Genomic DNA, 14,700 nt, shown 5'->3' with positions numbered 1-14,700 from the left:
ACTGGAACCTTTGTGGATTGGAAAAGTCAACCTGCATGGCATATGTGGGAAGGCGGCCTAGATGATCGGGTGGAGATCAGACGCCATATTGCGCATATGGTGGTACTACTCTTGGTAACAACTTTTTTTCGCATCACATGTCGAACCACATTGTTCGTGGGGAGATGTCCTAGCCGATCGGGCGTGATCGGACTCCGTGCTAACAAAGACGGTGGTATATCGGTGCTAATGATCTCCCAACCAAAATTATATATGAAGTTTGTTTTTTAAAAATTATTATGTTTTAACTGGACGTTTGGATATTGTTGATTGTGACTTGTTGTTCCTATGTGTTGCCTTTTCTTATATGGGCATTCTATTTTGAAAGAGGATTTTTAGCTATACATACTAGTGCTATTCGATAGTACTAACGTCTCTTTTGCCGGGGGCACTGCATCTTTAATGGATGCAGGTGGTTCTTCAGCAGGCGGCATTGATCAGTGATAGCAGTACACTCTTTTCAGCTGATTTGGTGAGCCCCACTTCATTTCGGGGTCATGTATCTTTTGTTTCTCATGTACAGTGTTTTGAGGTATAGCTGAGGCCTTGTTGCCGGCATTTTCATATTATTCTTCTATTGTACCTAGAGGCTTTGTAGACAAGTTGTGGGTTATGGTTGATGTTGGGAATTGAACTAGAAATGTTGGTACTTGGAAATTATGTTTTTCATTAATGATATAAACTCATAATGTTTTGGAAATTATGAATGAAGCTACTAATGGGAATGAAAAGGAAGTTGTTAATAAAATCTTTTCAATGATTGATTAATAGAGTACATCTCCTCTTTATTCATGGATGAGTTTGGGTAGAAGTAAGTCTAATAGGCTTGCGAGGCCGGGTTCTCTCGGTTGAGCGCCGGTCGCGCTCCCTGAGTTTGGGACGTGACATTACCCCTAAGCTAGGATCCTTAGAAAGGGAAAATTTTATATGTCAAAAGCCAAGGCTTGGTGACTAGGACTCATCTGTAAGGGTCAAACAATCATACAAACTGTACACATGTAGCCCACTCTAGCAATGGCACAATGCATATGCGCCTCCGATCATGTACCCTACACATTAAGCAATGAAAGAAATCCATACTTCCCTTATACTATATTACTACGCATTTCGCTTCTTCGATCTTAGATCCCAAAGCCCACGGGCTATCCCTACTCGGGGACTATCATCCGATAAAAAATTCGGACGGCCCGGGCTATCGAATCCCGGAGGCACCAAGCCTATTAGGCAGTGCCCGAATATGAAAGGCTACGACCACCCCTAAAAATGGTTCAGATATGTCCGAAGTCCGTACTCATAAAGTAAGGCCCTTACGTATAATCAAAACCTATTACAAGGTTACCCTCGACAAAAACACCGTCTAAGACACTTAAGCATATTAAAGGCCTTCGATTTTATCGAAATCACGAAGCCATGAGTAATCCGGAATTGCCATCGAAATCGGGCCCCATTTCGGCCTCTGAAGAATAGATGCTCTAGATTATATTTGATTTTATGCTAAGGCATTAAAAATAATACGCAAATAAAAAATTGCAAATAGATGCTGAAAAGTAAAGATACGGTATTGCCAAAGGGGGAAATTTTATATATTTCAAAAAATATTTACAAAGGCAAAATAAAACGGCCCCAAAATAAACAGAGAAAGAAAATATGCAAGGGAAAACTAAAAAAGAACTAAGGCATCTACGCCTAGTCTTTTCGGAACTCGACTCGTCACCAGAACCATCAGAACCCCCAGACTTGCCTCGGCCTCAAGTCTCTTGGCTTCTTCGATCTCAGCCGACAGGTCAAAACCTCGAGCGTGAATCTCCTCAATGGTCTCTCTCCGGGATAGCCGCTTCACATACTCGGTCTTCGTCTTTAAGCGGGCCTCGACTATCTCCACATCAGCATTATACTAGGCCAGCATTTCCTCAACATCAGAGGAATCGACCGAAGTTGCTTCCAATTTGGACCTCAATACAGTATATTCTTGTCCGAGGGTATCCCATTCCGTGATGGCTGAGTTCAGTGCCTGGAGTTTATCATTTAGCCGAGACCACTTGTTGGCCTTGTCCTTTGCCACCTGAAGCTGGTACTTGACCGATGCTAGCTCCTTTTTCATAGCCTTTTTTTTAAGCCAGCAGGTCCATCCTGCCCCTCAACGCTTCGACCGTGGCCTTGACCTCGTCCATCTCAGCCCGAAGCTAGTCGATCAAGTCTATCTTCTCTTGGACCTGCGAATTTGCGTTGTTAGTCATCATGAGAAGCTTCTCATTTTTAGCCTCAAAGATCCTTACCTTCTCGACTAGATCGGCATGCTCCCATTTCACAGACGAGGCCTCCTTCTGAGCTTTTTCCAACTCGGCTCGGAGAGTTGGAAGATCCTTAAGAGCCTCATCTTGTTGCTCACTGAGGGCCCTATACATGTCCTTCTTCCCTATCTACTCTTTGAGCTCGAACTCGGGCTCACTGATTTCCAAGATAGACCGAAGAAAGCTCTCATGATGAAGCACCGAAGCCTGAAAACAATAAGGCCATTAGAATATGCTAAGCAAAATCCGCAAGGAATACAACGGATAGACGTTTACCCGATTCAGTGCTTGTTGCGCCTCATTAAAGATCCTGGATGTGCCTACTTCATTCATCTTTGACTGGTCTTGCTCGGTCACAGACAACAAAGGTAGCTGGCCATGCCCACCGGAGCGCACAGTGCTCGGGCGTCCGCTGAGATAGTAAGAACGACCGTTCTCTTACAATTGAGGTCCACACTCGGGGCAGTGAACTACTTTACTAGTTTTGGGCTCGAGCTCGACTCGCCCGCTCCCGATGGTACATCCTTTTTGGGACCTCCAGGTGACCAAGCCTGGAGTACTCCTCCAACACGGTCATGTCCATACCATCAAAGAACATGTTAAGGGCATCATCTGGTTTTGGTGCCGTCTCTTTTGATTTCTCTTTGTCATCTTGAGCCTCTTCAAACATGGACTCAATGTGAGATAACATCTTCGCGATGTCGATGACACCAGCTACCTCCTTCGGGGCAGGAGCGGCTTCTCGGGAGGTCGTGGCCTCCGACTCTCCCTCTGGTTCCCAAGCTAGAGGGGGATCGACCTCATGGTCACCTTTTTAGGTCGTTGCCGCCTCCCCCTCGTTAATGGTCGACTCATGAGGAATGAACTCGAGGTTGTCAACCTCGGGGTAATCCTTAGGCCGATAGAAGGAATCGGAGTCCAATGACCTGGACTTGGTGCTCTTTTTGTTACTTTTTCGGACCCGGACGACCACCCTCTTCTTCTTCACCTCAATATTCCGGGAGCCTGAGGACTTCCTCTTCTTATTTTGCTCCTTCTTTGCGGCAGCCCCAGGCTGTCCCGAAGTGGTTGGTTCAGCGAGCGAGGGAGGATCCTCATCCTCATCATCATCTAACTGCCTGAGCTCGGTGGTCTTGAGCAAACGTGTGAGAAGAAAGAAAACTTAGCGAAATATAAGTCAAGTGTATGGATGTAATCATTCGGGAGAGAGCTTTACCATGGGAACGAGCCTCCCACTTGCCCTTCGAGAGCTTGCGCCATGCACGCTCGAAGTATGACATCTGTTTGCATATCCCCTCAATCCACTCCTTAAAGCAGGGAACTGCATTAGGAACCTAGGCAACCGCTGCACAACGATAAACATATGCAATTGGAAAAAGAATAAAACGGAATGCCAAATACTCAAGAAGGAAAAGACTTACAGGACGCGTTCCACTTTTTGGGGAACGATAGAAATTCAGAGGGAATGAGGTCTTCGGTTTTTACCCGAACGAACCTCCCCTACCAACCTCAATCTCGGTCCTCGTCGATGCTCGAGAACAGAGCCTTACTTTCTTGGCGAACGAGCTTGATCAACTCCCCTCAGAAACTTCGGGGACTGTATAGATGAAGCAGATGATCGAGGGTGAACCAAGGTGCTTCGATGTTGTTAACGAAGTGACGAAAGAGGATTACGATCCTCCAAAAGGACGGATGAATCTGTCCAAGGCAGATTTCGTACATGTTGCAGAAGTCGAGGATTATGGGGTCCACCAGGGCGAGCGTGAAGGGGTAAGTGTAAACCCTTAGGTACCTCTCCACGTGAGTGGTGATGTCTTTGTTATGCCCGGGGATGACCACCTCCTTGCCCTCCCAGTTACAGTCTACTCGAACTGTGGGTAGTGTCTCCTCAGTAACGGAGCATACTCCATGCTCCCCCTCGGTCGTGTTGGCTGGAGGCCTTCTCGACGTTGAAGTCGTTCTGAATAGAGCAGCCCCAGGGGACGAACCTCTTCAAATGAGGCTCCTGGGCCATCTCGGGAATGGCCACCTCGGCGTCTGTGCCGGGTTGGAAGATGAAGGGGCGGTTTGTTGAGGCCCTTTGTTTTTATAAGTTTTTGCCATCGGATTCCGAAATATATGAAGGTTTGAAGAAAATACATGAAGATTTAAAGATGGGATGAAGATATGAAGGTCTGGGTTGAAGATTCAAAGAGAATGTATGAAGATTGAGGATGAAGATATGAAGATCTAAGGAGCAATGTATGAAGATTTGAAGAGGCTAAAGGTAAGTGGAGAACTCGAGGGTAAATCAAAGAGCTCTGGAGTTGGAAAGTGGAGAAGTGAAAAAGGGTCGGAGTTTTTATACAGGAAGGACAATAAATGCGTGACGTTTCACATTCGAGGACAATCAACCGGTGGCTGACACGTGTCCGAAGTTAGAACGACACGACTGATGGGACGTTTCGTTGACCCGTCAACTCGGTTGTAACGTACGAAGGAAGGAACCGGGGTTCATTTATCGCTTCGCGTCGCTTCGATAAACCTGCTCTCCAGAAAACGAGGGGACTATCTGTGTACGGGTAAAATCGGGGGTAATGTCTATCCCGATTCCCCGATGAAAGAATGAAGGAGGAACACAGATCCGTGAGATTATAATCGGGGCCAGAGACCTTTTATGTCGAGACCTAGGAAGTATGAACGATATATCCGACATCGAACATGGTAAAGCGACGCACCTCGGACCGAGTATAACTCCTAGAACACGGGAGACGCGGTGGACAGTTATGCATGACGGATAGAGGCCGTAATATTCGCCCTCAACCGGATATTACGGTGCGAATCTCGTTCAGGAACGATTCAGTAACGATTATGGATCAATAATTGCCGGAAAAAGAAGATTTTTACTTTTTTTAGACGTATACTAGGATTGAAATTCTCCTACTATATAAAGGGGAGGTTTTTCTTTGATCTGACACATTGTAACACGCAATTCAAAGCAATAAAGATTTACTTTTATCTTCTAGCTACTATGAAAGCATTACTCACTTGTTCTATTCTTCATTCGCGGTTGGGCTTGATCTGAGGGTCCAATCGAGGACGAGTTCATTGTTCAATCTAAGATTAGGCTTGGTCATAACATTACAATTGGTTTGATAGTTTATTTCGTTTTTAAGTCATTTATCTGTTATTCTTAATTATTCGTGTTGAATTAAATCACATATGCTTTAAATTGCGTACAAATTTAATTGTTAGTACAAATTTAATTATTACCCACTTTGACGTAAACAAGTTGCTTCATAATTACTCACATGCATGGAAATTCCAAACAGATTAAATATAATGTTTCAACTTTCAACCCACTTCGACCAGAATCACCTAGGAATAAACATGGGATCAATAGTCTCCCATTATTGAAGTCAACGACCGGATTAACTTTTATTACTTCCTTCTTCTTTTTTCGGGGTGCCAGCTTTGTAAAAATTTCCTACGACGTTCTATTTGGTCCCCTATTTAGCTTGTATTCTCTTTTTTAAAAAGTTTAATTAATATCCAAAGTACAGATAACTTCCAACTTCCTCCTCCTCCTCTTCGATTCTTATGTGGCTTTTTGCTACTGTTTAGGATTTCTTCTACTTCTCTTTTTTAATTGTAAAATAGATTTGTTAGATTTGTTTTCGTTTTGACTAATTGATGGTTAAGATTTGTTATTTATGATATTTAAAAGTTATGTTTCAAATTTGAGCTCGTGCGAATTAGATTTGGGTGTTGAATTATGTGTTGGATTATTCAAATTCAAAGAATAAATTTCAGTTTTTGGACAATTTGCACTTTACACTAAAAAGTTTTAAAAGTGTATGCAAAAGTTTTAAGAAAATTCCTTTGATACACACACAACAATTTGGACTCTTTTTTTGACTGCGACTCTGCCTTCTCTGCGACAGATTAATTCAAATAGTCGCTCGCCCAAACGCTTAACCTGAAAATAGGCCGTATAAGTATAATATATGCATAACATATGGGTTGCTCTAATGGTAAGCGTCCTCCACTTCCAACCAAGAGGTTGTGAGTTCGAGTCATCCCAAGAGCAAGGTGAGAGTTCTTGGAGGGAAGGATGCCGAGGGGCTATTGGAAACAGCCTCTCTCTCTCAGGGTAGGGGTAAGGTCTGCGTATACTGGGTTTGTTGTTATTATATATGTATTATATGCGTATAATTATATATAATTATATATTATATATATATATATATATATATATATATATATATATATATATATATATAGAAAAAAAATTAACAATGAATATTGGCCGCTATTTGTGTAATGATCCCATTTTAATTGCCTTCTTCTGCTTCGTTGATGTATGTTTCTGCCTTCCCCGCTTAATTTAATCCCTGTAATAGCAGTCTGGTTTTCCTTCTTCTGCTTTTTCTATGCTTAAGTAAGGTATTGATATGTGTTCAATGTGTCTCGCCGATGGAATTTGATTGCATCTTGCTGCGGATTTTGTTGATGTTTTGCTTTTTTGATGTTTTAATTTAGATGCATTTTCAGTATTTTTTTAATTGGATTTATGAGGTTAGAATCTCAAATTGGCTATCGAGACCATAGAATTGAACGATTGAGGCTTCAATTGTGATTTCCTTGTTTGATTTGACTTGAACATAGGTCCATGTTTGTAGTTCTGGCCGAAACCCTAACTTCAAGTCACAAATTTATTTTAAGAATTTTGAGTGTCTGAGTATTTTCAATTGGTAATGTGGTTAAGCAGGAATGGTTAAATTGATTTTGAATTTCGGAATTTATGATTAATATGAACTGGTTATATGTCATTTCCTGAATTTAATGTCTGCTCTACTATTTTGTCAATGTTTAATTTTAAATTTGATTCTTACTCCATTGCTCTTGCTTGCCGTACATTGATCCAACATCTGGTGTTTGATTGGATTTCCTTCCATCTTTTCATCGTCTGAGATTCAATTTGAGGGCACAAATTATTTTTACACCTGAGATTCAATTTGAGGGCACAAATTATTTTTACACCGGACAAATAAAGAAAACCATACATAAAAAAACGAAAGACCCACAAAGAGAAACAGTCTCATTAATCTTCTGTGGACAAGGCTGTGTTAATAATTGGAAGTATACATTTCCATCTTTTCTTCTTATGCCAGTAGTATTGCTGAAAAAAAAATAAAAAAGAAGAGGACATGGCTGCTTTTGGTAAAATATCTAAGCACACCACTGCCTATGAACACAAGAACTCTAAAATTCTTTTCCTTAAGCTTTTGCTTTATGAGAACTGAGTGGGGCTTGAGAATGTCTGCCCAAATCGCCAATTGGCTGGAACGATGTTTAGGAATGTTTTTGTGACACCATCTGTTGCAGTGACCCTGAAGGACAGGGATTGTCCATTGAGATAAGCAGTGGATTGAAAATTGGCTCCCCAGTTGTTAGACATTGTCATCCAATTTGTTCTTGACCCTTTGATTTGAACTGATCGAACTGATCCAGCCCCTCCTACATTGCTTACCAATACTAGCTCAAAATAGTCCCTTCCATTGATTGTGAATCTAACTCCACCACGTTTCTTGCATGGAACCCTGCTCCACAAAACAAAAAACACCCACTTTGTCAAATTTAGCTACTTCCCTTAATAACTTTGTGTTAACTGCCAAGAATCATGTCCGTAGTCGAGCTCATAAGTTACTTATTTAAGCCATTGAATGAGCAAATGAACATAATTTAACTTGTATACACAGAGAGTAGAAAAATAATTTTATTTGTAGCTGGTACATGCCTGATTTCTAGGTTACTATTCCACTTTTATGGACAGTTACATATATATATGTGATTTGATAAATTGATGCTGTAAAAATTCTTATAGCTGTCCATGTATAGATGTTAGACTCATTTTTAGTATTGTTATTGTTCAAGCAAGAACCTTAAATCCAAGCAAAACTATTTTTCAATGAAAGCTTTATTCTACCTTTGGTAGATTACAGGGACAATGCCACCTCTGTAAATGGCAATCTTTTCCCAAGCAGGTTGTGCCATATCGAAATGTTGTCGAGGGGGGTTACACCAGCCTCCATTGTCGCTAGGAAGGGCATAATTTGGTGGGCAAAAATTTGTAGCAGTGATAGTAACAGATACTCCCTTCTTGCACCAGCGTGGTTCTGCTTTGTAATCACAGATGATCTTGTAGCATTGCCCACAAGATCCTCCACTGTTGAACAGGGCAGTGCTCAATGCAGCACTTCTAGTTCCATACCCTGTCGAATACAAGTTGCCGTATCCACAAGCACCCCCTGTTGCACGTTACACAAAAATAGTCAGACTATATTCATATAGTCGACGTGAACTAGTTTGAGGTTAGTTTGTTTGGAAAATATTGGTACTTACCCATTGTGCCAGAAGCATCAGCCCCACCATAAAAAGTGGCATGAGCTCTCATCCATCCTGAAGCTGTGAAAGCATTAGCATTAAAGAAAATGCTAAAGAAACCTATTATGAAACCCAGTGCTAGAATGCCACATTTGGCCATATCCTTTGTAGAAGCAAGTAGCAGAAGTAGAAATAAGATTGAGGAAATCGAATTGGGATGAGTTTCTAATAATTTGATGGGTTAACCAAGAAAAGTAGCTGCTACTTAAATAGGAGCTCAGTTTTGTTTAATGCAACCACCTCACATGCAATCACTGCAAGTGGGGATGAGGTAGCTGAGAGAAAAACAATTTGTTTTCTATATTGAAATTGAATTATCCCTATCAGCTGAGAACCTCATTCAATTATTCCCACGTTCGTCACCTTTCCCTCAAAGTCCACATTGTTTTCCCAGTAGATAAGCCGTGAATTGTTCAATATATCTCATCTCAACTCTATTATGAAACATAAGACTAGCATCTCACTTGCGACATAAAATATACTTTTTGCCTTGAATTTGTAGGCAAACTCACATGCCTTTGCTTTGACTTTACATTCTTTAGTCCCATCATTCTCATATTAATGCACATGCATGTTGGTGAAGTCCTTTTTACTTGTCTTTCAAGTCTAATAATACTATGTGCTCAGTCTTCTCTTTCAGATATGACTTCTACCTTAACAGCAAAGATTACCAAAGATGTGACCCGTTTTTCATAGTTTCCGGAGAAAGTTAAGTGTACGGAATCGGTCTCACATGTTGTACCGTGGTAATGTTCTTGGAAAACTTACCACCTTAATTACTTTAATTTCCTTTGTTAGGCATGCACGTAGGAAGGGGCGGAGCTAGGTGGGCAGAAGTGGTTCAGCCAAATCCCCTTTGCCGAAATTCCCTTTGCCGAAAGGTTAATTTTTATTTTTTATATATTTATTAGATGGTGAATTCCTTTAGTTTCTTCGCGTTTATTTTTTTTATATTTTTTTTTGTAAATTCCCTTGGTGAAATTCTTGCTTCACCCACTGCACGTAGGACCAAAAATATTAAGCATGTTGGATGCTTGAATGACAAGAAAAAGGTCCCAAGTCGTAGGTTCAGAATTCATTCTAGTGTTTGGATTCGAATCGTTATGTCCATTTGGGCTACAAAATTATTTTTTACTAAACTTAGAAATAATTTTCATACTTAGAATGACGAGCTTTGAGGTATGAAGAGATAAATATTAGAGTGTTTAGAACTAGAGGCGGAACAAGGATTTTGAGTTTATTGGTTATAGTATCTAGAAAAGATAACTTATAGTGTTCTGAATAAGTTATTTATACATATTAAGTGATTTTTTTAATACGAATACAAAGCCTGGATCAATGTTACTGGGTGTTAATTTCACTGATGGTCATTCAACTTATTATTTATTTCACAAAAGTCACTTATCTATTTTTCATCACTTAAAAGTCACTCAACTTTACCTTTGTAACTTAAAGTCATTCTAGTTCAAAACCTATAAAATATCCTATAAAAATATGACATGACATTAAATTTAATTAAAAAATCTATTTATAGTGCCACATAAGCTTAGATGGACCATGCCCAATTTAGACCCATTTCATCCACAATTTGATTTGACCTATAACCCAAATGGATTTTAATATTTTGAACATTAGAAGGAAAAGAAGAGAACAATTATTTTGTGCTAAAAATATCTTACTTTATTTGTTACGTAATAACCTTAATGCCACCACCTATAATTTCATAAAAAATATGAACATAACTAGCACATAACCAGTTTTTGCATCCTTCATATCATTTTATAATTTTTCATGAAGTTAAAATACTACCATATCAATCTCACATAACATATAAATATACCACTAACAGACAAGAACAGTAAGCTAATAAGAACCTATTTTCACAAATTACTATTCCATTAAAGTCAAAATATTGCTTATTAAGCAATACTAACAGACAAAAATACTGCTCAGTAAGAAACACCCACAATGAAATTCCATAGTAGAAGTTGTCAATACACACCGCAAGCGTAGACAACCTATAGCGATAGTTTAGACAAAAGAAAGAGACAACGTATTGTGTCATTGACCGTAAATGTATAACCAAAACTTAAAGATAAATTCAAAAGACCTATTTTTTCTTAAATTTTTTAGACTTCTTTTTCTACAAATTAACCACAAAATCAAAGTGCTAGTCCAGTTAATTGTTCAAATATTAATAACCCATTTTGGTTATAGGTCAAATCGGGCTAAGAAAGAAATGGGTCTAACTTAGATATGATCTATTTAAACTTATGTGGCATTATTGTTAGATTTTTTAATTAAATATAATGCCATGTCATATTTTTTATTGGATATTTTATAGGTTTTGAATTATAACGAATTTTAAGTTACAAAGGTAAAGTTGAGTAACTTTTAAGTGATGAAAAATAGATAAGTGACTTTTGTGATATAAATGATAAATTGGATGACTTTCAGTGAAATTAACCCAAGTTAGTGGTTGAACAGTAGCTCTGCTCCTGTTTAGAACTATGTAATGGTATAGTTCCAGTACAGAGAGTTTAGAACTATACATACTCTCTTCTATACTTGTTAATCAGGTCGGGCTGACCCGTTTACAACCCGGTTCAGCCTGGTACTGTAGCATGGGGGCGGGTTGGGACGGGTTGGGCGGGAAGCAGAGGCGAATTCAGGATTTAAATCCTATGGGTTCAATTTTTGAAATTTTTAGCATTGAACCCATTATATATTTAAAGTTATGGGTTCATATCTATTATTTTTGTAATTTTAATAAATTTTTACATATAAACTTTTACTCCGCGTCGAAAGTTATGGGTTCAATTGAACCCGTCCACAATGCACTACATCCGCCCCTGGCGGAAAGCGGGTTTCAAACGAACAGGTTTTTGATACCGGTGCACCGGAACCCGCTAAGCCCGTTAAAGGATTTTTAACGGGCTACAACCCGGCTTTTAACGGGTTTATTTATTTATTTATTTATTTTTGCTGGACCGTTGCCAACGGTCAAATTCAAATATAGCTACCCAATTCCCCCTATTTACCTAATTGGTATTATTTTACACCCTTCTATCAAAATGGCCACTTGTCGCCAATTAATCAGTGCTTTATATTCTTATATGGATATTGGACCAATTGAAACTCCTGATATTGACACTTGTATTTCTGATCTACACAAACATTTAGAAGCATTATATAATTATTATGTTAACAGTGTTGATACTTCTTCTGCTGTGGATGCAAATATTCCTTCAAGTTCAGTTTCAATATCTGGGACCAGTGGTTTGGATGATAATGATGGTGTTAAAGATTATTTGATTTGGTCTACACTAGGAGAGCATCAACAAACTAGTAGCAGGAATATTGATGAATTTCAATTCTGCAAAAGTCAGCAGAGCCCTGCACTAAGGGATTTCTACCACTGGGTTGGTGGAGGAGTAACTCAAATCAATTTTCTGTCTTTCGGCCATGGCTCGAGACGTGCTAAATGTGCTGATTTCAACAGTCGCATCAGAGAGCACATTTAGCCAAGCAAGGCAGCAACTAGGAGATACCCATCATTCATTGGGCAGCAACGCTTTAAAAATTCTAGTGTGCTTCAGAGATTAGATAAAATCAGAACGGCGAAATCAAGGGCGTGACGAGGTAGATGAATTGGAGGACCAAGAAATTTGAGATATAATGGTTTATGGTTCTGATTCAACAAATGTCGAAAATCAAGAACCTCATGTTGACATGGATGAACTTACAAAAATGATGCGAAGCATGTGATGTACTATTTTTTTGTTTTTTTTTTATAATTGTTGTAAACTTTTAATTTGCAAGTTCAAAAATAACAAAATCAAAAAAGAACTTGCAACTTAATTTGAAGTATTATATATTATTCAATAAAAATATCAAATGAAAGTTTTCGGAGCTTGATCCTTACATATTGCCTATTGGTCTTATTAAATAATTTTTTGTAGCCATTTACTTTCAAATTTCAATTTTAAAATTGTAAATTTCAAATTTCAAATTTAAAACTTTAAACTTCAAAGTTTAATTCTAAGCCTTAAAAGTTTGCAAACACTTAAGTATCAATAACATTGAATAAGAAAAATAAAATTTACTTTTAAAAAAAATAATTGCATGGCCCGATCCAGCCCGCTAAGCCCGAACCCGTACGGACAAAAAAAACTTAAAAAAGTACAGCCCGCTAATTCAGTCCGCTAACAACCCGGAACGTTAAACGGACGGGCTGGTTTATTTTGTGTACAATCCATCCCAGCCCGCCCGTTAAACACCCATACTCTCTTTGTTCTAATCTATGTGATAGTGTTTGAGGAGACAAAAGAAAGAAAGGCTTTTGAAACTTGTAGTTTAAAATAAGTCAAACAAATTTCTAAGGCTATATATCATCTAGGGTAAAGATGAAAGGTTTAGAATTAAAATCTTACTAAATACAAAAATGTCATTTTCTTGAACTCACCAAAAAAGGAAGAGTGTCATATAGATTCTAGAGGGAGTATATAAAGTATCATTAATTAAAATTTCTATAATTAAAAACATTTGTAGTGTTTCAAAAGTAGTCCAAGAGAAATACCGTAACTGAAAAGTACGGCTCTCAGCACAAAGCTTTCTGGGAAATGACGTTGCCCGATATGTAACTCCATTATCATAGCCAAAACAAACAACAAGAAAAGTAAATTTAATCAGATTCATTTATCAAAGTGGTGAATTTTATTATTTGGTCTTAATTGGTTGGCTGATAATATTCGCTCATGATTAATTCCATGTTGTTTCCTTGAATCACGGTGTATGTAGATTGTAGAGAAACAAAAAGAGAGGTGTCTTATCATTTGATCTTCAGATTTTAGTAATTGAATAATAGCATCCTCAAACAAGTACAGAATGTATACGTACGAACTTCAGAATTCAAGAAACTGGCCATGTGCTTATCCTCCCCACAATCAACCAAAAGCGCGAAGTTTATTCAAAAGTCTACTCTTAGAAATTCCTTAGGATTCTTGATTAATGCTGAGCTAACTACAGCGCAAAACCGTACTCTTTTTATGACAACTTGTTGCCTCTTAATAAATCTAAATCATTCAAATTTTGTATGTAGATTTAAAATTATTGAGACGGTAGTTTAGATATATACTTTCGCAGCAACCCTATGAACTCCCCAAGAATCCATAGCAAAAAGGAGAGAAAAGTTTTTTTCTTTCCCTAAAATAAAGAGGCAGCCACTATCCACGGGTGGTGGCAACATAAATTGTGAGTTGTGACTATTGGTTGGAGGGGGAAGCACTCCAAGCTTTCCTCTCCTTTTTGCTATGGATTCTGAAAACCATGGATCGATGAGTCATTGAATATAGTAGTGGAAGGGATGAGATTCTCATGGGAAATTCCTTCCATTCGAACATAAGCAGCATATTTCTTATTCTATGTGAACTTGAAATCAGGGGGAACCCATGCAACCTATAACACTTCTCTATAGTGTGTCCAGTCTTCTTGTAATACTAGCACGACACTGAAGTTGAAGCTGAAGACTTCTTGGGTTCAAAAGTAACCCTCTGATTATAAGGTTTATTAGGTTGTTGGTAGTTAGAGGATGCAGAAAATGAGGTTGAATTAGCAAAAAATCCCGGAGACAGAGTTTGAGTCTCCTTCTGACTTTCTTCATGTTAAAAGAGTGAATACGCTTTACTGATTGTTGGGTATGGAGACATCATAAGAATGCTGCTTTTAACTATTGAGTAAGATTCATTAACACCACTGAGAAACTGAAAGAGATGTTGATCTTCAATGGACTTAGGAAGTGCACCACAAGAACATGTGGGCATAGAAGAGTTCAATTCATCCCATAAGTTCCTCGTTCTGGTGAAGTAGGTTGCTATATCAACAAACCCTTGAGAGGTGGAACTAATCTCCCTTTGGAGTTGGATATACTTGATCCATTAGATTG

The 14,700-nt window shown here is 38.7% G+C and overlaps 2 protein-coding genes and 1 long non-coding RNA gene across 4 annotated transcripts in view; 1 reads left to right on the top strand and 2 right to left on the bottom strand.

Moving 5' to 3' along the window:
• The window catches only part of LOC104107654 (GDSL esterase/lipase EXL3-like), a 141,066-nt gene that overhangs the window by 77,840 nt on the left and 48,526 nt on the right, over positions 1-14,700 (bottom strand). The window lies entirely within an intron of this gene.
• On the top strand, positions 5,916-12,668 carry LOC104111448 (uncharacterized). 2 transcript variants are annotated; one of them, XR_689720.4, is made up of 3 exons: positions 6,545-6,670; positions 9,397-9,637; positions 11,968-12,668. It is a non-coding gene; the product is annotated as an uncharacterized lncRNA (long non-coding RNA). The 2 variants fall into 2 exon arrangements; XR_011410565.1 differs by lacking the exon at positions 11,968-12,668 and having other exon boundaries at positions 5,916-6,670; positions 9,397-9,682.
• LOC104111446 (expansin-A11-like) lies at positions 7,390-9,160 on the bottom strand. Its single transcript, XM_009621149.4, has 3 exons — positions 8,715-9,160; positions 8,299-8,620; positions 7,390-7,912 (listed from the first exon to the last, which is right to left on the bottom strand). The coding sequence occupies exons 1-3, from the start codon at positions 8,854-8,856 to the stop codon at positions 7,603-7,605; spliced, it is 774 nt and encodes a 257-aa protein (XP_009619444.1). The 5' UTR covers positions 8,857-9,160; the 3' UTR covers positions 7,390-7,602.

This window comes from Nicotiana tomentosiformis, chromosome 8 (genome assembly GCF_000390325.3).
Source record: "Nicotiana tomentosiformis chromosome 8, ASM39032v3, whole genome shotgun sequence".
Lineage (NCBI taxonomy): Eukaryota > Viridiplantae > Streptophyta > Magnoliopsida > Solanales > Solanaceae > Nicotiana > Nicotiana tomentosiformis.
Note: the sequence above shows the minus strand (reverse complement) of the source record. Positions and strands in the feature narration are given on the sequence as shown.